This window comes from Zea mays, chromosome 1, assembly GCF_902167145.1.
Source record: "Zea mays cultivar B73 chromosome 1, Zm-B73-REFERENCE-NAM-5.0, whole genome shotgun sequence".
Lineage (NCBI taxonomy): Eukaryota > Viridiplantae > Streptophyta > Magnoliopsida > Poales > Poaceae > Zea > Zea mays.
Genome location: NC_050096.1, coordinates 9,412,558 through 9,435,757, shown reverse-complemented (window position 1 = coordinate 9,435,757; position 23,200 = coordinate 9,412,558). Strand labels below are relative to the sequence as shown.

At 45.8% G+C, this 23,200-nt stretch overlaps 1 protein-coding gene and 1 pseudogene across 13 annotated transcripts; one reads left to right on the top strand and one right to left on the bottom strand.

Moving 5' to 3' along the window:
- Positions 1-7,838: 7,838 nt before the first annotated feature.
- Positions 7,839-12,086, bottom strand: LOC100272791 (Phosphatidylinositol N-acetyglucosaminlytransferase subunit P-related). 13 transcript variants are annotated; one of them, XM_035964676.1, is made up of 8 exons: positions 11,848-12,043; positions 11,542-11,735; positions 11,229-11,372; positions 11,034-11,089; positions 10,445-10,927; positions 9,170-10,375; positions 8,929-9,079; positions 7,839-8,732 (listed from the first exon to the last, which is right to left on the bottom strand). In XM_035964676.1, the coding sequence occupies exons 3-8, from the start codon at positions 11,284-11,286 to the stop codon at positions 8,056-8,058; spliced, it is 2,631 nt and encodes an 876-aa protein (XP_035820569.1). In that variant the 5' UTR covers positions 11,287-11,372; positions 11,542-11,735; positions 11,848-12,043; the 3' UTR covers positions 7,839-8,055. The 13 variants fall into 13 exon arrangements, with proteins under 13 accessions (XP_035820569.1, XP_035820572.1, XP_008666982.1 ...); XM_035964679.1 differs by having other exon boundaries at positions 10,445-10,909; XM_008668760.3 differs by having other exon boundaries at positions 9,170-10,909; positions 11,853-12,076.
- Positions 12,087-16,310: 4,224 nt separating this feature from the next.
- On the top strand, positions 16,311-20,918 carry LOC103644418 (cysteine--tRNA ligase CPS1, chloroplastic/mitochondrial-like; annotated as a pseudogene).
- The last annotated feature ends 2,282 nt before the right edge of the window (positions 20,919-23,200 follow it).

The window sequence follows — 23,200 nt, the reverse complement described above, 5'->3', positions numbered from 1 at the left end:
TTGTCCGGATGCAAGAGAGAGAACAGACAGAACGAATCTTCCATTGATCATCAGCACACGACATGATTTTTTTTCTTATCAATTTCCACCAATCTTTGCAGGGTAAAAACATCTCTGGAGATGCTCTAACATCCCAATCCGTCTCTATGCTATTGTCTTTAAGCGCCAAAACTTACTGTTCATTTGATCTCTTTTCATGTACACAAACTCAGCACCGAGCTCAAGCTTTTTTTTACTACTACTACTACCCTGTACTACAGTAGTATGAAGTATCGTATCACACATTCACAGCTGAGATATGACTGGAAACTCTGAGCAGAATCCAAGCTCACAAGTTTGAAGAACATGCAGCCGATGGATCATGACAGGGGAAAAGGCCAGGCAACAAATTTTCCTCTCAGGGCCTTTTGTCTTGTGCTACATTGGTCACAGGCCACATCTACTACTAGCCCACAAGTGGTAGTACAGTTCACAGTTCAGGTAGCAACACTCCAAGTGTCCTGTCCTGATGCAACTGTGAATTCCCGTGTGGATTTTTGGTAAACTCTAAGGCACAGAGATGCTTCTAAACCACACTGGTGAATCCCAACCATTTGCATATGGTACCTGCACACTGCTGTTTCTCAGGATCAAAGCTCTTGCTGTTACTACAGCAAAGTTCAGTTCACCCAGCATGGCTTTGTGTCTTTAGAAGATGATGAGAAAAGGCTGCGACAATGCCCTGACCCTGAGGAAGGGGAAGAGAGAGATAGAGAGAGGGGATTTTTGTTTTCTTTCTCTGATGTCTTATCCTTCTTTGATTCCAAGTTCATAATTATGTAACACATTTGAAAGACAATGAATAGTCCTTTTCATATTTTTGCTTTTCATATTTTTCAAATACTTGTGTGCAAATTTGATGCTATTTTCTTTGCCTTTTGGGATTAGCGTCTTTTATGCCAGTCCTTGTAACTTGGTTTCATATTAATTTTCTGGTGTATACTGATATTTGCCTTTACTTGCAGTCATGCACAGTCTTAAGTTTATATTGATCTGAAACCAGAGAACATCCTCCTTGTTTCTTCAGATTATGTCAAGTTACCTGATCCCAAGGTACTTTTATGCTACATGAGTAAGCATAACTTGTTTCTTACTTGATTCAGTGTGATGTGTCATCTCTTTTATGGGGCTAACCCTAACAAATGGCTGTAGCAAACTTCATCTACTCTGACCAACAGTTCAAAGTACGTCAGAAAGGAGGATTGTATTGGCCACAAGGAGCAACAACAATAGAGAGCGTTAGAGCTGTTCTCAAACTGCCTCACCTTCAGGTAAATTGGACAAAGTTCCTGATGCTTGGCTGTTTGATTCTTCCTCCTGTGTTTTCGATTTTATTTCACACCTTGCTATTACATTTAGCTCATGTTTAGCTTGGTATTACATCATCTTGAATTTGTTTATTTATTGTTCTATTAGGCGATTTGCAGTTACTGGCACAACATTTCGTAAACCGTTCTTGTTCGTCGTGTGAAGTTGATACTTCCTTTTTTATATCCTTTTGATGTGCTGTGCCTGTGCCATGCAGCTTGATCTAGCGACCAGAGGACGCATACGGGATTCCCTGTACCGGTTGGCCAACAGGCTTGAACAAACGCATTGCGTTGCCAGTACAAGCGGAAGAATGGGATCATCGGGTTCAAATAGGTAACTACTCGTATTGCATTTTTGTTTTTCTTGGATGCCAATGCCATGCATGTTCTGGTCCACAAGTTCGTGTCCTGAATGTGTTTAGAGTGTTACGTTACGTGTGGCAGGTTCGAATCGGACGGGTGGGGCGAAACGCAGGCGACGAGCCCCATGGATCAGTTAGTCGCGCAGCTCCTTCTGCAGAAACCCTCTCACCGGAAGACTGCCCCGCCGCACCGCGTGACGTAGTTTCCTCCACCGGAGGCGGAGACCCTTGTCGCCGCTTGCATCAATGCAAGGACTGTACCTCGTTCCTGAATCCTGTCCTGCTTCTGCTCTGAAAGCCTGAAGCATGTAATACAGGAAAAAGAATCATATTTAGCATCGAAATATAACATGGCTACTTATTTAGCACCGGAAAAGCAATTCTTTTGATATATATTTATGTTCCGTGGCATCGCACGGGCACCTACCTAGTTAACAGTAAAATGCCTGAGAGGATTGAATACGAAAATATCATTGAAGATTTTATTTTGAAGAACATTAGAAGAATAATGTTTCCAAATGAATATTATGTAATAAATACAGTATTTAGATGTCATTATATTATTTATATATATGTATACACACTATTTCTTAATTTTTTGCTACGTTTTGCACGGAGCCTTATAAGGGCTTGTTCGGTTATTCCTATCCACGTTGTTAACCAAATTTAGGGCTAGGTAAACATCAAACCATCTATATGAACATTCTAGATCTAATATACAATGTGTATCATACTGGTGATTCTATGAACATCCGCTACTGAGAGATGGTGATCATGCACGCGAACATGGATTAGGACCTTTAAAGAAGTCTAACTAGAGCAAACAACGAAACTACTCGTGTAGTACACGGTGTGAGATGTGTATGAGTCTTCTGAATTATCACATGCACATGTGAAGCTTGTATGTCATGGAGTGTAGCAACCGGTCAAGAATACACAATTGTCGATGTAATATCAATCTAATAATATGAAGCTTAAAGACAAATATAGATTGAGTTTGTTGTATATCTTAGTTCATGTGTATCTTAGCTCTTGTGAATACATGACCTGTTGGAGACACGCGCATTACGCTGCAGCATCGTACGAGAGACATTTTATTTGCATGGTCTTTTATGTCGCACGTTGAAGATGACCTTAGTGAATTTTATTATTTCTACTGAAACTTTTACAAAAAAAAAAGATTCTCTTTCTAAGTGTCACGACAAAATACATCTATAAACACATGTCTATATGTTAAGTTCTATCTTCTTTTGCGAAAGGACGTGTAGCATAGATTTTTCGAAAACGAATAATTCAGAATTTAGTGGCGATCTGATTTCGGTGATAGATGTTTTTGTCGATGGTGAGGTGTATACCGGGACTTAGTCAATCTTGAAGATTTATGGACTCAGTTTTCGAATATGCTCGTAGAGGTAGAGTTTAGTAGCTTTATGTTCTTAGTTGTACTACATGTGTTGTGAGCGTCTGCGCTGTACCTTAGTAATTTGTAAAAAAGGTTATTTTCTCTTTTTAGCAAATCGAAGTACAAAAAATTTTATTACAGGGCGTTTGGATCCCTTCATTTTAAAGGAATTGGAATTCACTAAATAAAGTAACTTATTTAGTTTGGAATTTGGCGTTCCACCACTTTCCAAAATTCAGATATAAGCCTATCTCAAATTCATAGGGTGGAGGATAGAAAATGATTTTATGCATGATTAGAATTTGTTTCTAATTTGTAACTTATATGACACTCTTCGTTCTACTCCTCTATAGTAAAAATGTAGCACATAAATATATAGGACATCTTGCTAATAATAGTATATATTTTGTATAAAAGTGAATTAGCTTAATTGATATATGACTAAATGGAATTCAATTCCAGTGATTCAAACAGAGCGTTAGCTGATATCCTATATTCACACCCAGAAATGACTTTTCCTTTCCCCGCATCTGCACTGTACTACGATTCCCATGATCCACTCTGGTCCCTGTCCCGTACTCCCGTTGCCGTTGCGCCACTGGCCTGCGGCCAATCGATGCGTGTGCCTGGCTGCCTGCCCACGCTGACGCGCATTGGCCCGGCCGGTGGGGCCGAATTTTTTTGTATTTTGGCCATTTTTCGGAAAAAATACAAGTTTGAACCCTAGAAAATTTTAATTGCATTTTTGGACTCTTTGCTCGGCGCTATAGTCTATGGCGCCGAGGTAACACAGTTCGGCGCCATAGTTTATGGCGCCGAGGTACGTGCTGCGTTGGCACAACCCGGACGCCGTGGCGTTGACGTGGCACCGAGCTCGGTTGTGTTATCAACTGTTTTGCTGCAAAGAAATAGCATAAATCTATCTAGCTCAGTTGGTGGAGCACAAAGTTTTAAATCATGAGGTTGGGGGTTCAAGCCCTACAACTTGCCCAATTTTTTTTATCTTTTAAATAACTCATTAGGTATACTATTTAGAATACAGGACTATTATATAAATTACTCCTGCTTTAGCCGTACAGTGCATCTCATCGCGCTCACGCATCCGAAGATGGTGGGGAGGGATAGTGGCGAGCAGCAGAGGATGAACGGGATACATAGATTGCCATTTTTATCTCTCTGCATGCAAAATTATTGAACGTCCTGATCTAAGCATGCGTCAGTAGGTGGTGTGGATGATTACCCCAAAAAAACTATATTTGGTGTGTACTGTTTAAATGTCTCAATTTTGCAACTCTTGGCTGATTGATGTCATTGGCTCTTGTCTTTTGCTTATATGCAGTACATTCCTGGAACCAAGATGGTTTTCCCTGGGCTGAAGAAGCCGCAGGAGCGTGCTGATCTCATCGCGTACCTGAAGGAAGCAACTGCATAGTTCATTGACATGCCTTTGCCATGAAGAGAAAATTTGTTTTGTAGTTTAATAAAAAACATTTTAGACAATTTGGGTCACTCTGTTTGAACAGGGTGCAGCCACGTCTCATTATTTTCGTTCTTATGGTGTCGGTATGATTTATATAATAATCCTGCATTCCAAATAGTATACCTAATGAGGTATTTAAAAAAATAAGTTATTTAAAAGATAAAAAAAAATCTGGGTGAGTTATAGGGCTTGAACCGCCAACCTCATGGTTTAAAACCTTGTGCTCCACCAACTGAACTATATAGATTTGTGCTATTTTTTTGCAGCAAAACAGTTGATAACACAACCAAGCTCGGCGCCAAGATCTGTGGCGCCGAGCTCGGTGCCACGTCAACGCCACGGCGTCCGGTTTGTGCCAACGCAGCACGTACCTCGGCGTCATAACTTATGGCGCCGAGCAAAGGGTCAAAAAATAAAATTAAAATTTTCTAAGGTCCAAACGTGTATTCTTTTCCGAAAAATGTCCAAAATACAAAAAAAAAATCGGCCGGTGGGGCAGCGCGCACTACAGGCAGGCTGCAGCAGTGGCCGCGGATGCACGGTTGGCTGCCGATAAAAGGACCCGTACCGTACCAGCGACTAGGGCTGCGAATTTGGACCGTTTTTTTACCATTACGAGATAGTTTGGTAGCACCATTTTTTCAAAGGATTTTTATTTTTTAAAGGGAAATTGTTCATTTTCTCTCGAGAAAATAGAAATTTTTTGAGAAAATGGTGTTCCCAAACTAGCCCTACGAGTATGACATAAAAACAGGAGCCTAAAATATGGTCCGACACGAAATAATATGGTACAGACTAATACGACTCGAAGACGGGCTTGGGTCAGGCCTTAAATTCCGGTCCATCGAGATCCTAGCACGGTTTGACACGAAATAATATGGGTCGGGCTAGCATTGACCGAAGAAGGGCTTGGGCAGAATCTCAAATTTTGGCCCGTCGGGTCCCCGAAATGGCCCATACAGATGGGCAGGCTTGGGCCAGCACAACCCAATTAAGCTCATATTGCTTAATTTCTTTAATTTAGTAAGTTATAGTCTTTATATTGTCGTGATATTTGGAATTTACGTGGTGAAATAATGTTAGCATTATTTAACTTCTTTAATTTAGTAACCTATGAACTTTACGTGGTTGTAATATTTTGATTTTATATGGTCAAATATATGGGTCAGACTTGGTCCGGTACGGCCCAATGAAGACACGACGTAATTTAGTGTCGGGCTGGGTCACTCTTTTATATTTCGGGGTGACACGACACGACCAATTTTTTTTTTCAGGATTTCTTGGTCCACAACCGTTTGACACGAAGTACAATGAGCTTAACCCGGTTCGGCCCAATTCCCACCTGCGACTGAGCGGATCCAAGCCCGCTCCGGGTCCGGGCCACCGCGATTTGCTGCTCGACGGCTGTGGGCCTGTGGTGTGGCCGCCCCGCCGCTTGCTGCATGCATTGCACGGTCAGGGGCATTCAACGCGGGTGGCATGGAGATGGAGTGGAGCCACCACCAACCGTCCCCTGGCCCCCCACTGTGCAATGTGGCCCCTCTGCTGGACCAGCGGATTAGTGGCAATATAATAATGGCGCCTAGTGGCGTCTGGCGTTGTGTTTTCCCAAGGCTGAAGATACGTTTTAGAGATTTCACGCAGCGCAGCTGTGAGCTGTCTGTCTGTCCACGATAAACACTGTTGGCTTCATTGCTAAATGCAAGGCAGGGCAGCCCAGCACACGGCAGACAGACAGACAGGACGTGGAATCTTCAACGGCATGCCGAGACGAAGGAAGAGACAGAGCGGAATGAAGAGCCGTTGCATGATCGGAGAGAGAAGGACGGCATGCATGCGATGGGACCGGTGATAGTCTGCGTATGCACGCATGTATGTATATATACAACTATCGATTCGAGGGGGCAAGCAAACTATCCGGAGTCTGGAGTAATAATAACACGGTACGGCGGAGAGAACCAGAAAGCGAAAAATCACTTGGTGGCGTAGGCGTCATTCTTCGCTTTGCAGGACGCTTACACGAAACATGATCCATAAATTGCTTCACGGCAGTGGCATGGGTGGGTCGATTGCAAGCGCAACCACCATCCACGGTTCTGTACTTGCGAGCTTTTGAACGAACAGGACACAGTAGTAGCTCGTTATTTGCTAGTCATATCGGAACAGCCCATAAACCAGAGAGAGTAGACGAACAAAATGCCAGGTCTCTCTTTCAGCATATCTAGACTCTAGACCGCCTAAAAGCCTGCGAAAAGAACTGCTGCTATTAATCATCACCTCATCGAAACCTGCATTGCAGACTTGCAGCAGGTCCTCCAAAACGAGCAGGTGAAAGCCTAAAGCCAACGCGGAGGCAAGTTAACCACCGTCAGCTGTCCTGCTCGGAAGGGAAGGGACAAAGAACTCACCCAGGCCCCAGCGCTTTAGCGCTGTCATAGCACGGCACCGATTAGTTAGCCGCAGCAAAGGCAGCAACCAAAAAGATTCGGGGAAAAAAAGTTGACTAGTAGCTCAGCAGCAGGGGGGACTGGGGCAAGGCAAGTCCTGCGTCTTCCCATCCCATGGACCGCGCCCAGGCACAGCGCAGCGCAGCGTCCTCGTCCCGGCGACCAGCGCTGGAGTTCCAGCTGGACAGATCACAACACTTTACACATCGCGGGACGCCGGGACCACGCCGCGCCGGGCTGGCACGCGAGGGACAGCACTTTGAAGCAGGCAATAACAAACACTATATATACAAATGTAGCCTGAAAGATGCTACCGTAGGTAGGCAAAAAAAAAAAACAAAAGCAATCGCATCTGAGAGGCTAGCGCTAGCCATGGGATCCATAAAAAGAACGCGAGGATTCTCCTCACGGCGACATAAAGGCCGTTTATTCCCCAGAATGTCAATGGAGGAGCTTTGCTGCAGGCCCCCTTTTTAATCCACCTCCACATTGCATGCAGAGCTCTGTAGGCTAAAAGGCAGAGGAGGACAGGACAGGAGGATCAGTAAAGAAATGCGCTGAAAGCGAAAGGTGGCGCCTTTGCTTGGACTGTTGTAGGCTTTCAAGGAAGGAGGCACATGGCCTCTCTCCTTTTTAACCCTACTTGCTTGGGAGTGATGGACACAGGTAATTAAGCCCCCACGACATTGAGCCTGCGATTATACCACTAACAGGCTGCACAGCACACAGGTAGTAATTACGTTGTGCAACCTCATAGCCATAGCAGAGAAAGGAACATGTGGCCAGGAAAAAGAGAGAGGATTTCAAGTGCAGTGCAGCAGCTGTATTCATCCGTAAATGTTATTACCGTGAATGTATCAATGCTGAAAGAGATGCAACACAGATAGAGAGGCAGCAGCAGGGAACACTTTGAGCAGTTACGAGGGTAATATACACACAAGAACCGGATTGGAAGTAAAAGCAGCAGCAGCAGGTGGACGCCACCACAAGCAGGGAAAATAGAAGGCAGGCAGCTTCAATGCCACCCCGCAGCGCCGGCAAGCTCCGAAAACGCCTCCCCAACCAACTCGCCCAGGACCTCGCCACATATCTCCCTGCTCATCTCGTCCACCTCCATCCGCAGCGTCTCGGCCCACCCTTTGCCGTGGATCTCCCTACCGACAACCCAGTCCGCCGCAAGGCCCGCGTTGTCCCCCAACCCGGCGATGTCGTTCTCGTCATCGAAGAGCCAGCTCCTCACCAGCCTCCACGCCTCGTCGGTCACTAGCACATCATCATCGCACGTGCCAACTCCCGGAGCGTTGGAATAGTGCCGTGCGGTGCAAGGGTACGCGCCCCCCCAGACTTTGCTCTGGCCGATGTCGAGCAGGGCGGCGTTGACAGAGTCGATTAGGAGCCTCTGGTTCGACCGCCTCTCTCGGCACTTGGCGTCCTCCACCTTGCGTTCCAGCAGCTGCTCGACCACGGCGGGGTCCAAGGGCCGGTCGAGCGAATGCCACCGGGCAAAGATGTCCTGGGTCTTCTCGTTGCAGAAGCCAGCGGATGCCAGCGTCTTCTCGACGAACTCGTGCTGCTCCTGCTCGTGGTTGCTGTCTCCTTTGGTAGAACACTGCGGAGGAGCCTCTTGGGAAGCGTCGTCCCATGATAAGGTCCTCGCGATCGATCCGATTGGTATAGACCTGGATAGAGGCTCTGCAAGCAGGATATAATTTGCACTTATTCACACGCATATTATTGACACTGCAAACCTACTTCATTTACATACAAAACAACTCATGGCCATAACAAACAGTAGGGCTAATCATGATGTTCTCAACAGCAAACATGCTACAGAATACAGGTGAGTTCGAGGGAACTTATCGCATAAGAGCTCTCATGATGCCCTTACCTTGTTTAGCAGTAATCGCGCTTTCTGATGAAATGGGGGATTTCTCGCTGATATCCTCAAATTGTACATCAAAAACCGATGTAGGGCTGGGCTGGTCGAAGTGGGAAGCTCGAATCTCAAATGATAGCGTCTTCTCAAGCGAAGCTGGAGGCTGCAAACAGAACCATCCAAAATTAACAAACGTTATTCATATTCCAGTCCGAATAAAGCTAAACTTGCATACCCAGATAAGCAAACGTACCTTAGACACAGAGGGTGCTTCGGGTTCATCAACCGGAGCTCCGATTGGTCCGTGATTAAACTGGTCTTCTAAACTTTCGAAGGAAACATCATCCTGTGAACTAGCACAAACATGCTGTGGAGCATCTGGTTTAGCAACTGCTACAGTGCTGACTGACGAACCTCGACCGTTCAGGGTTCCCAAGGGAGATGGGCTAGGCTTCTCCTTTTCTGCTTTCTTACGTTTTGAGAAGAAACTCGTGATTTTTCCCTTCAAAGATGATTTCCCACTCTTAGGTTTGACCTCCTTCGGCACTGTAGGTTCTTTATGCTGAGCATCCAAACATCCACCATCTAACCGCAGGCTATCAAAAGCTGTTGAAGAGACCGGAACAGATCGTGACCTCGAGATTTTCCTGAGGGAGCTTTCTCCCTCACCTTCGCCAACAGCACAATTAGATGATACGCCAACTGTTGGCTCACACAACTGGTGGGTAGCATCAGGAGATGCTTGTTCAGCAGCCTCTTCTTTCTTCATATCCGGCATGGCAAGCATTTCACCAAGTGTGCTCAAACTTCTTCGCACTGGTACCTTGTCCTGGGTCATCTCACTGGATGGAACGGTTGCCCATCTGTCAGAAGCATGCTTCTTAGCCTCCCTAGTTACATGTGACTCAGGGGAGCAAGAAGCATGGCTCAAAGAGCCAAAGTAAGGATTGCTAAACCGGTAGATGTACTCCCAAGAGTGATGTGATGTTGGGGTTCCAATATCTGAGTCACTCAAGCTATTGCCCTCTTCTTCAGCATACTGATGGTATGGTCTATCTGCGCCGAACATATTTGACTGTATGCAACCCTGCAAAGATTCAGTGTGGCGTCGAGAAATTCCATGTACCGACCAATCTATCTCATCACTCAGATGCCTTGACAGAACAGGCGCTTCAGAATCATCGAGATCAGCATGATAACTTTGCTCAGATTGCTCCATGGAAGCAATTACCGAGGTAGGTTTCAAGACCACTATCCTGGTGTGTTTGGGAAGCTTATCTTCCTTCACATGAGCTGCATCAGACTTGTGCACGTTGCTCCTGTCTGTTCTGTTTCCGGCTGCATGGTTTGTCTGCCTTCTAATTGCTTTGTCACCCTTCATCTCCACTGATTTCGAGGGCTTCAACACAGTAATGTGCTTTCTCTGAGGTGATGTTGGTGCAGAACCGAGTCCCCCAGACTGCTTCGCAAAGAGAGAGTTAGGTTCTTCGAGAAATTTGAGAAACAGATCTTTGTTTGAATTCAGAACCTCAAGAGCATCGTGGAATTCCTTCGACTGGAGGATATTATCATGTGACGCAAGCCGCTTTGCTTCAACAAACTTCTGGCGGACAAGATCCATCCTTCTCTTGTCATGATCTTCACTCGGCCTCCTCCTCCTTGGATATTCATCACCTCTTGGTGGCTGGTACCCAACTTCGTAGACATCCTTGTACTCCACATCTTCGGCGGAACTCGTGTGCTTCTCAAATGGAATTTGGTTGTTTACTCTTGCCAGTGTAGCAGATAAATGGCCGTCCGGGAAACTCCTCCTGTTTGGGGGCACGACAGGCTTAGCAAGATCCACATTATCGTCAAGCCCCATCAGCCTCGCCACAACGTTAGTGGTCTTCTGATTCGCGTCCCCCTCCTTGGCCATTTCCTGAGCTATCAGCATTTTCATGGGCGTACCGCCCGATCTATCCGACGAGCTCCTCCTCGTGCTGCCAGTCAACTGCCGACATAGATCATGCTGCGATCAGCAGGCAGTAAACATTCGGCAGGAAATGAAGCACTGACAGGCACATGGCTGGCCGGTAAAAACCAGAGGCAGTAAAAAAAAATTCGGGGCCACTCACCGCCTTTGATCCGGCGTACTCCTTCCGCTCCGACTGAGTTCCTCTCACCGGAGAGCCTGCGAGGAGAAGATAAAAGATCCATAATTAGGGCCATCCCTTATCTTCCTGACGGAAGAATGATCGCGTAGGCAATCATGTGGGCAACTGATGGAAGCAAAATCATTGTCACTCAGCCCGGCAGTTGCGCAATAATACCATCTCTTGAGGAGACCTTGGCGCTGGCTCCAACGCTCAATTCGAAGAGGTTGATCATTCTTTATTCCTTGAAAATCCACCACCCCGGAAACAGCTGCAAGCCTGCAAGGAGAATCGCCTCCGCTAAACCATGGCTAATGCTGCCTGATAGAGAGAAAAAACCAAAGTTAAGAGAGATAAAGGACTCGCACTTTATTAAATCAAAGAACAGAGCGGCGAAGGGGCAATCGAAACGGAAGTGAAAAAACGAGGGTGCAGATCGAGCTGAGGAAAAAGAGTGTAGGTGGAACGGAAGAGAATTTTCAAAACGCACGGAGGCCCGTGAAGCGCCCCGAGCAAAAGGCGGCGTTTTCATGTATTCTTTTTTCGCCGACAAAAAAAAGTTGCCCAAACGCGGTGCGGCAGGAGACGCCAGGACAGGACGGCAAGATCCCGTGCCCTCCCGCGCCAATTCGCCTCAGTTCCGCGGGGAGGAGGCCAGCCAAGGCCGGAAGCCAGGAACGAGAACTGCGCGCAAGGAAACCGGATCAAGCGCGCTCCAGCAAGCACGTACGAGAGCCAGGGAAGAAAAAAGGAAACAAAAGGGCCGAGAGGACTGGAGGAGAGGCGAGGGCCGCACCGCACCAGCTGGAGAATGTCGGGGCGGCGAGGACGGCCTCGGCGGCGGCGACCGGTCGCCGGCAGCCGCGGGGGCCCCCCACCGGCGCTGTAGCGGGCGGGGTGGGGAGAAGCGAGACGTGGGGTGGGTGGGGGGTGCGCGCGTGCGTGGGTTCTCGAGCTTTTGTATCGTAGCGGAAGGATGGGAAGGGATGGGGGGAGAGAGCGGGCCGTGACTTGATTGCACGATTATTAACGGCGCGGGGGAGGGGTGGTGTTAAAACTTGAAATAAAAAAAATGAACTTAGTTACCGTCCGTCGCTTCGCCATTGCAGGTGGCCGTTGGATGCGGTAGTGGTAGTGTACTCTGGAGCGTATAGGAGGTGCTGTTTGCTATAGATGACGTCGCTGTAGCGTAGCCAGAGAGCAACGGTCCAAACAACGTGTAAAATTCGACCACGTGTGACGGCCACCGTCGACGGAGGCAGGACACCGTCTCTTTCAACAGTAGGGATCTTGGGGGAAAGAAATTACCAAAAAAAAAGAGACAAGAGAGGAGAGTGTTGTGAAATGTCACTGTACTAGTTATATCGACACACCGCGGTCCCGATTCGTAAGGATCCGACGAGGTGTTTGGCTGGCAGTGGCAGGTTAGCGATCCGGATCGGCCTTGTCTCCGTCTCGCATACGTCTCCACGACTACGAGAACGATGCCATCTACGAAATGCAACGCAACCGGCGTGTTGCGCTTGCGCGTCGTCTGGTAGTACGTAGCCCATCTGTATATATTAAATTATTAATGTAAGCGAAGCCGCCAAGCCTCCATGGTTGTTGGCTAATCGCTGGCCTCTACTCCTACTACCACTAGTAGCAGCAGCACGATGCCACCGTCACAAAAGCAAAACAAATTAAAACAAAACACTACAATACAAAAACGTCTTTCTCCGACCCGTCCCTGCTGTACTCCTACGTGAGAGACAAGGCAAGGAGAGGCCGTCGTGGACGCAGCAGAGCATGAGCGGAGCGCAGTGCACTACGCCACTATGGGAATGGGACGGACGAGCATGAGCATGGGCTGCAATGCTACATGCGCTGCAAATCAATCTCCTCGGCCCTCACTGCAACTGGAAAAAGTTCGAGCACACTGTGTGCACGGGCGGCGCCGCGAGCCCGCGACAGTGCGTTGTGTTGCATTGCGCGTGCACAGTTTTGCACTGTTGCCGCGTTGCTCGCCGGTGTGCTGAGCGCAGGAACCGATGCGTTCAAATTCGCGGCTGCCTGCTGCTGGCTGCATGTTCGTACATATAATGTGTGTCAGGTCAGCGTGTGTTGGCATGCCCGGTCGGCGGTCGCTGGCTGCACTGAGGCTGCACAGAGCCTTTTCGCCTGTGTCGACTACTATACTCCTACGCTGGGACTGGGGCTCTCTGTTTCCTTGCTGCGTGCCTCCGTTCCGCCGTTGCAGGCTTGCAGCGGAGCCAGCGAGACAGCAGCAGCGCTGCCTGTGCAGACCCGGACGGCCCGGCCAGACCCATCTTTTTGCAGAGTGCCGCAGCTCCGACTCCGAGCGCTCACTTTTTGCTTTTTGGGCCCGCCCCTCCAGATATGTCAGGGCGAAAAAAAAATAAGCACGGGCTCCTTGAATTCACCTACCTTCTACCTTTTCCCGTTTTTTGTTACACCATCGAAAAAAAAAATGATCTTGGATGAATCACTTGGCGATGCTCCTCGCAGTAGCGTGGACGGTCTGCGACCCACTGCGGAAGCGGCTCCTCTCTGCATTACTCTAGCCGGTCCGCGATGGTGCAGAGTCGTGTTCTTTCGTAGAAACCTTATAGCTCGCCTCTTAAGAGGGCCTCATTAGTGAGGAGAGTGACAAGGTGTGTCTCAAGGTCGCCGGGTCATCTAGAGCGTACATAGACGATGTAGTGTCGAAGATGGATGAAGAATGAGGTCGGGGGAATGTAAACTAGATCTAAATTACTCCTACTCCTAACGCGATGAAGGACAAAGTAAATAAGGTAGATTGTATTGATAGATGCGATTGGGGCCTCCTCAATTGGCTGTGCCCCCTCATATATATACAGGGTACATGTCTGAATTTCTATGCGTTTCCCAATAGATTCCTGCACGATTAGTTAGATAAACACTTATTGGATAAGGATTATCACTTGAATCAATCTAATCGTGGACTGTACGGGCCACGGGCCGGACCGTCAAACCGTCACTTTTGGTGCTCAACAATCATGAAACTTAGGTCATCATCATTTGACCTAAATCAACTAGCTTTGCTATACACTTTGATCTAAGCGTATGTATGGGAGAGCTCGACTTCACGATTTACAGCTCAACTTCCCCAACTCAGCTCCACCGTGAGTGACTGCTGCCGCTCTTTGCTTCTTGCCTGGACCTGCTTGGGAGCCCGTGCTACTGGTCTACTATCGCCCTGCTGCTCTGTGTTGGGCTTAGGGCTGGACGAAATACTCGTGGCTCGCTGGCTCGCTCGGTTCATGGTCAGCTCGGCTCGGATCGGCTCGTTTGAATTTTTTCACGAGCTGAGCTGACATCCTAGCTCGGTTCGTTAACGAGCCAGCTCGGTTCGTTAACGAGCCAGCTCGCGAGCTAAACGAGCTAATATATTCCAGCAAAATGAAACTATATGCATATCATTTACAGAATAATTGATGAACATGTTATATATATGTGAGGTGTCTATGGCCTATGAATTAAACTAATGATTAATGAACTATGTCAATATGTTAATTTGGTTTATGCAAATATAATTATGGGTTAAACTGATGAATATGTATGTGAATTGTGAATTAATGAGTGATGTATTGTGCTAATTTGGTGTTATATTGACGTGGTTTGTGAAACTATGAGTATAATTACTATTTTCTATTGTTAAATTAGTTTGAAATTAACTAAAAAATAATTATTATGTACATTTTATTTTTTTTTCTCTGGCTCACGAGCTTAACGAGCCAGCTCGAGCTCGTTAACGAGCCGAGCCGAGCTGACTCTCTGGCTCGTTACCTTAACGAGCCGAGCCGAGCTGGCTCGTTAGCTTAACGAGAGCTGGCTCGTTATCCACCCCTAGCTGGGCTGCAAGAGTGTTGGCCTATTGGCTGGGATGCCTATTGCACTGGGATGGCCAACGACCCATGGGGTCGTCTATGGACACATACAGACTATAGCACTAGCACAAGAGAGATGGTACGTGAGTTCGACTCTTTGGTAGTTCGGCGTATACAGTCCTAGGAATCAAAGCCGACGTTGACCGACGGTTTTTACAGAACCAGAAACTGAAACCAAACAACGAAAAAACCGAGATGTTGATTAGGTTTGACTTAGTTCTCTTCCCGGTTTTCGGTTCAAAAGTGCCCACCCCTACCTCCACTCTAGCCTCGTCGGCAGCAAGGCCGGCTATGAGTCAATGCTGCAGGGGCGACAGGTGGGAGCCACGATGGAAGAGGGCCCACAATCACATATGTAGATACTAATTAGATTTCATGAGATGCTAAAAGCCTAAAACAAACTTTGTTGTAATGACAGATTGTTTTGTGGCTCTAATTGTTTCGTGGTGTAAGAAGGGTGAGGGACTAGTTCTACAACGAGATTGCTTTCGATATCTCTAAACATATCGACGCTCTTATCCGATATTTGTAAATTATTTACATTATAATTTAGACATTATTAGATATTTGTTTTATGGTACTGTAGCTTATAGAGGTAGGGTTTAAAAAAGTTTCAATTTAAGGTAATTTAAAAGAACCTTTTTAAAGCAATTAAGCAGTCATTATAGACTAGATTTAATTAGAGGTATGGTTTGATCTATTACTCTAGACTATATTTAATTTGAGGTAGCCATATTGGTTTTATTTACTACTCTTTTGGTTTGTAGTATCACATTTATATATCACTATATAATCCATCACTTTAATCTTTCCAAAATCCACCCAACCAAATCACCCCACACCCATATCTTCCACTAAATCCACCAAACAAATTACACCGAGACTTAACACACCATCAAAACCAATAGTTTATATCGCTAGATAACCCTCTTCCCTTACCCACTTAATTCTAATGGACAATATTATTTAGATCATTACTCGTCTCTCTCCCTCCCCCGTAACCCCACCGCCCAACCCCCCTTCCCCGTCATCCTAGCAATCCCCTCACTCGTGCCAACATCGCCATCAACACTCCTCTCGTGTCGCCGCTGCCACCGCCATTGATCTCCCTTCTATATGGTCGTAGCGTTAGCACGAGCTATATACTAGTGTTAGTAAAAATAATAGCATTATTATGTACTTTATTGATTGTTGTGTTACATATAAAAACAATATTAAATCTAAGGGTCTTGTAGTGTCGCTCCAGGGCCTATGAAAATATAGAGCCGACCTTGGTTGGCCGTCACCGCGAGTACACGCATTTTGACTTTGCGCCTGCACCTCTCTCAAGTCTCCCACAGTCCCACCCATGGCGGAGTCGCCATCATCGCAGTCGCAACTGAAGCTATTCAACTTCATGACGATGACTAAGGCGAAGGAGCCCTTGCAGTCGCGGGTGGAGCCGTGGAAGGCAAGGTTGCCATGTACATCTGCGGCGTTACGCCCTACGACTTCAGCCACGTCGGCCACGCCCGCGCGGCCGCGCCTACGTTGCCTTCGACATGTTGTACAAGTATCAGTCCCCTCGGATCTGGCAACCCTGTCTTCGTAGATGCGTGGTTGGTGGGATCGGTTTCTGTAACAGGATGACTTTACTTTGTGTAATTTAAAAGCATACCAAAACCCGCGAGTACCTCCAGTTTATAGATGTACAGCCCGAAGCACGAAAGCTCGGTCCGAAACACGTTTTTTTGGCTCGGTACGAGCCGGGCCAGCCCGCTTTTATACGGGCTCGGGCCGAGCCAGCACGAATAAGCGGCCCGGGCTCGGGCAGGAAACTAAGCCCGTCAGGCTAGCCCGACACGACCCGTTTACCTCTAAGCCCATCAAGCCCGCTTTTTTACACTAAACTGTGCTTACCGGCCCGATTAGCCCGTTTTTTGACCCACTTTTTCTGTGCTTACCGAGTCGGCCCGGCCCGTTTAGGCCCGCAGCGGGCCTAGCTCGATAGGGAAACGAGGTCACGGGCTTGGATAGCCCGGCCCAATTTTCTAACCGTGCCTGAGAGCTAGACCGGGTGGTCCGTCTGACCATCTCTACTAGAGTTCACTGGTTGAGTGGACCTCTATTACTCTCGCTGCTTATATATGGGGATCTGTTCTATATGTTCTTGCGAAATTATGAAGTGGTGGCTGCCGCTCCAGTGTAGGTGTTGTGGGTTTGTGTTTTATCTGCAGCTCCCGGTTGGTTGCTGGCTGCTGAGTACCTGTCTGTTTGACTGCACTAGTACATATACGGATGTGTTGGTTTATGTGACAAAATAAACGGTTGGCCTCCACCTTCCAGCACTCCATTTTTTGTTATCATCTGCATAAACTACTCCAATATATACAACATGCAATCTGATCATTTTCGTAACATGGTGGGTGTTTGTTTCAGCTTAATTCTAGCTTCTGGTCACCAGAAGTGGCTGTGGATTAGTCACATGGTGGGTGTTTGTTTCCGATTAATTATACCTTCTGACCCCAGAAGCTACTGCGGACTGTCAAATACTCAATTTTCAGTCTGCTTTATTGAAAACCAATTTAATAAAAATCGTCCAAAATCAACGTGAACACAAAATTGATCGAGTTGTCGTGATAGGAGTAATCCATCACTATCTATATCCTAAACCCTATAAACCTCTTCATTATCCACAGTCGGATTCCCACCAAACCGACCGATAAAATTGGTGCTGATACAATGATTTTATTATTGTTCGAAACAAACTATTTCAATGCACATACAAATTTTAGTGTGTTAAGGTTAAATTGAAAATATGTTATGAAGCTTTTAGTGCTTCTAATTTTTCTTCTGCCGCTTTGATAGAATGATTGGTTGTATATTCTATGTAGGTATATTAAATTCATGGGGTATGAAGTTGAATATGTGCGTAATTTTACAGACATCGACGATAAGTTAATAAATGTGCAACACACTATAGCAGTACTCTTTAATAATTGATAAACGAAAGGAGAATTTTTCTTATTTATACTGATTTGTTGTGTGTTCAACATCTTGCTTTTTCAGAGGAGGGCATTATCTATTTTACAACAAAAAGACATAAAAAAACAAATCCACTATTATCACCGGTATCAAAGTTGTCCTCTGCATGTGTGCATCTTTCAAAGAGGAACCTTAGGCTTATTATTGTGTGGTTTTTATCTTTCTAAGAGGAACCTCTGCATGTGTATAGGAATTGCATGCTGCTATAAATTTACCCTTTCCATTCAGATGGCCTATAGTGTGTGTATTTGCACTTTGCAGTGTATTATCCTACATTTTAATTCTATATCTATCTGTTTGGTTACCCGCACCATGTAGTCCTGAGCTACCGCATGCGTCGACTTTATGTAAGTTTCTGTTTAGTTGATTATATACTGGAGACGTGTGCCGCATGAACAGATACAAAATAACTGATTTTGGCTACATCCGAAGATACACTCAAAATGAATGTATCCAGTTGACCATGATCGTGCGCGCCTGTGCGCGCGTGCCCACCCAACCAATCAAGGCATCAAGCGTATAGTGACTCCAGATCTTGCTTTGATTGTACAGATTATTAGGCGTGCCAATGAAACTGCCGAAACACATACAAGTTTGAGTAGCCGGTTTATCAATGAATTCCATCCTGATATGGCTGCGCTCCAGTGCTTACCTCCTACACGTGAGCCATGTGTAAGGTGTAACAGAACACATCGATCATATTAAAGAGTTGATAACCAAGGTATGTTCAAGTATTGTGACAAACAGTGCAAATCAACAGCCTAACTGCATGATATTGTGCATCTGTTGTGAACAGAAGAAACAATGATAATTAACTAATTCATCGCCTTAAAAATCAGTGCAGAACTAAAACCATATCCTTGTGAAAAGTTATGCTTAACTTACTCTATATTATACTGGTCCTACAAAATTGCAGTGTGAATTTGTGATCCCTTTTATCTCTATACAGTAAAAAAAATATTTACTCAACAATTACCATTTTTTCTTCTCTGTATCTGTCTCTGGACAGACAATGGAGAACGGGAATGACTATGCTATAGAAGGGGATGTTTACTTTTCTGTTGATAGTTTTCCTGAATATCTCCTTCTATCTGGAAGAAAGTTGGATCAAAATCGTGTTGGTGAACGTATCATACAAGAAAGCGTAATCCAACAGATTTTACCCTGTAGAAGGTAATTTTGGTGCATTGATATTTGTACCTTAGGAATGATTTCATGCAAACCATCATTTGAAGTGCACCTTCTATCTGTACGCTATACTACCAGTATTTGACAATGACATGTAGGATCTTAGGCCTCATGTCACTGTTACATGGTTTAGTGGTATGGTGAAAGGTGCACTGAAACGGTGGCATGGATGAAAATTACGCTTGGGCTTACTCTTATGTGTGTCCACTTCCTTCCCATTCTTAGTGGATCACTGTGTGCAGTCTGCCAAGGAGGGTGAGCCCTCCTGGTAAAGTCCTTGGGGCCGGGGAAGACCAGGATGGCGTATTGAATGCAGTGCAACGATGTCTTTGTTTGGTTTGCTCGCCCACGCACTTGCCTGAGCCAGACAATATTTCGAGGCGTTGGATTCTGATCGCCTAGGGCTGAGATTTGTTGCCTAGCAGGTAAGTGCGTGCGAGGGCACAAACCAAACAAGTCCACTATTTAGGACATGTTTTTGATGTTCATGGTGGAGGGAGGGATTTGATTTTTCCTCACCATGAAAATGAACTTGCACAAAGCCGTGGTGCTTATCCAGAGAGTGAGGTGATATGCTGGATGCATAAACGGCTTTGTCAACAAGGATGACCAGAAAATGTAAAAAATCAGAGAATAACTTCTTCACTATCAGAGACGTATGGGACAGCCACATGGCTATTTTTAGTATTTTCTCTGGCTGAGTTTTACTGTTTTGGTTACTATTCAGACCTCTTTCAGCTATTTTTTCAGATTATTTCTCTATACCATCCGATGGCTTTACGGTATTTCCTGATACGAACTAATTATAGATCTGATGTGAATCGTTCTGATAAAGAAATTGAGAATGCGTCAGTGCGTGTATACTACATTTATAAGGTGCTCAAGTAAAGTTCAAATATTGGTTTGAGCCAGTGTCCAACCAATTTGTTCAACGTAAATTTGGGAATTAGTCATCTTTTTTATCTAAATTTGCTCAACGTAAATTCCATGTAGACGTTATATGACTGTGAGGAAATGTTATCTAAATACCGTGAAGAGGGCATCTCTGTTCCGGTCCCAGCTGAGGAGCAAAACCTGGTCAACAGACACCATAAAGCTTTCTTGGATAGTATGTCTGATGATCTTAAAACCACAGAGGTTCTGGATGGTGAGGATGGCTTCACGGATCTGCTGAAGGCTATAAACAGCAATTTGAATGATTTGAAGGTATGTCGGTACTTGGTAATGTTTCTTGTGCTACCAAGTTCTGAGGTTTGGATTTTTTTGGAATTGTACCGGCGCTATCCTTTTATTTGGATTTTGTGGCTGATATGACACCTTTTATACCTGCAGAAGCTTCAACAAAAATTAAAGCAACAGCAGCAAACACAGAAACAGCCTGAAGATTACGTTCAAGGCCTTATTGCTCTGGAGACAGAAATTAAGGATAAACTATCATTACTTGGTCTGGAGGTACTAAAGCCACCTTGGCCCAGGTATTCAGCCCATCTTGGTGATTACGCTAAGTCCCGAAGTCCGGGAGATCCGGTCGGAGTTCGCAGTAGAGCTGCTGAGACAGAGACTCATTAACCGCGGACGTCTACGAGGCCGGAGAGAGGCCTTGCCATTCGCGGCCACATGAGCCCAGGTGCTCAACTTGCAGATATTCAGCCCATCTTGGCCCAGTAAACCTTGCGATCTACTCCTGTAAACGAAGACGAAGGCAGAGATGATCCATCAGGAGCACATGCTCATCTCGCAGTGATTAGTGAATAGTGATCCTGCCTCATCAGGTGCCCCCACACGAACACGTTGGTCGGGCGATTAACTGCAGAATTTTTTATTTTCATTTTAATCAATATTTTAATATTAACCGCTACCAAAATAACATTGTATATCTGATTCATTTTGGTCATGCTATGTTGGCGCTAATGTGGCACAAAACACTAGAACCTAACGGTGCTCTCTGCGGGTAAGAATGGTAATTTAACCTGCAAACCCAAAACCTGATGGGTACCCAACGGGTGCGGGTACGGGTGAAGATTTTGCCTAGTGGGTGCAACCCGCACCCGACCTAAAGTTTCACGGGTGTGAGTTTCTATTTTAACCTGCGGTTGACCCGCACCCGACCCGAAAATTGGTTCATTATTTATTTTGTGCAAAAAAAGTTAAGATACAATAGTAATTATTTTGAATAAGTAACTTGACTATTGGTTCATGAAATGTTGTTGTGTTGCTGCTTAACATGAGAAGGCTTAAAATCCGTAGATACAACTAAATTATTGTTGGTACTTAATTGCTCATAGTACAATTATTGTTTGAAAGTGTACAATGAGTAAAACCCACGGGTGACCCGAAACCCACCCGAAACTCGACGTGTTTGGGTGCTAGTTTAGAATTGCACACGTGGGTATGATCGCAGGTGGGTTTAGATAGACTTCGCGGGTGCGCACGCGGGTGGGTTTTTGTGCCACTCGACCCAAACTCAACCCATTGCCATCCCTATCTGCGGGAGCGCGGACGATCCTCGGCCCTATGTCGGATGGTCCGCGACCTCGCTGCAGAGAGGCTTCTCCCTGTATGCTTGTCGGGCATATTATGGCACCCGCAGGTACACCCGCTACACGAGGGGGCTGTGTGCACGGGACCATGAAGCCACAGAGAAAGTCGTCGTATTATATATATATACACACACGCGGGTATGCAGGTTTACGGGCACGTGTACAACATTTTCATACTCATGAGAAAAAACCCGTCGGGTTGAGAATCAAACCTGTACCCGTACCCACGGATACAAACTCACACCCAAACCCGCACCCTATAGGGTTTTTACCCGCGGGCACGCGGGTAAAATGTGCACGTTGCCATCCCTAGTAGAGGGTTTTCTTCTCCGCGAAGAACCTGAATCTCGCCTCCTAGGAGGGACCCCGTCGGGGAGGAGAGATCTTGGATGTGGAGTCGGCAGGTCACCCAAGGCGACTCTAGCCAACACTAGGCTGAAAAGAGGTGAAGAAAAAGGTCGAGAGAGACCAATACTATGACTAAATACTCCTACTCCTAAGGAATGGAAATAATAGTGCAAATAAAGTAAATTTGATAAGTAGATTTGATTGGATCGATTTTAGGGCTTCAATCTGTGTACCCCTTCATCTATATAAAGGGGAGGTCTGAACCTGTTACAAGTCGGTTCTCAAGCTTATCCCATGGGTTTTGCTAACAAATCCTGCAAGAAACGAGGAGCCGTAACTGATTATGCACACACGCAGACCATCTGTACCGCCACCGCGGACCATCCGGCCTCAGGGCCGGACCATCCACCCTTGCTAAAAACGACACCCAACATATGCCCCTACTTTTGGTGGAGGCCAACGAAACAAAATCATATGCACTATCAGCACACTTCGAGAAACAATACATCTCACAAGTTGTTTTGCTCCCGAAGTAAGATCTAAGCCTGATGTAAGTCATCGGTGTTTTCAATCTAATAGGGTGATCATTTAATATAACTCTAATGCATAAAGGTCATTTAGGATTGTATCTTTCTCGGCCATGACCATTTGATCAATAAGTCAAAAGGTATACAAATGTAGTGCCCACAGCCTGAATAAGTGAAGTGACTATGCATGTAGTATGTGTTCATCATCGTACTATTCCATATTTGAATAGGATAATATATCAACGATGAGTAGGCGGGAGGAAAGTATCCTGACATTACTTGAGATGGATGAATAGGTGATGCTTACTGTGTTTCCTTCCGAGATGTTTTATTCGGCCATTTTGTTTTATTTGCTTACCGAGGCTACTTTGTTGGCCGATCACGCGGAACGACCTTCTTAGTGTATTTGTAGAGTAATTGATCAAAAATAGGGTCGACTTTGACTGATTGATCTGGCGTTTTATTTATACTTCGCCCCTGCATCATTGTAGTTTGAACATTTGGTATGTAGGCATGATGGCCATCTTTTGACTACATGGAGTTCATTCATGGCCCGAATGTGCACTGGCCATCAAAGTATGAAGTTAGAGTTTAAAGCGGGTATAAAGGAG

Excerpts from the sequence above, each read along its gene's own strand:
- LOC100272791 (XM_008668754.3), bottom strand. The coding sequence starts at position 11,286 with ATGATCAACCTCTTCGAATTGAGCGTTGGAGCCAGCGCCAAGGTCTCC. Across the intron at positions 11,090-11,228 it reads CAAGGTCTCCTCAAGAGATG|GCTCTCCGGTGAGAGGAACT; the intron begins GTATTATTGCGC and ends TTCTCCTCGCAG. Across the intron at positions 10,928-11,033 it reads AGTACGCCGGATCAAAGGCG|CATGATCTATGTCGGCAGTT; the intron begins GTGAGTGGCCCC and ends TGCTGATCGCAG.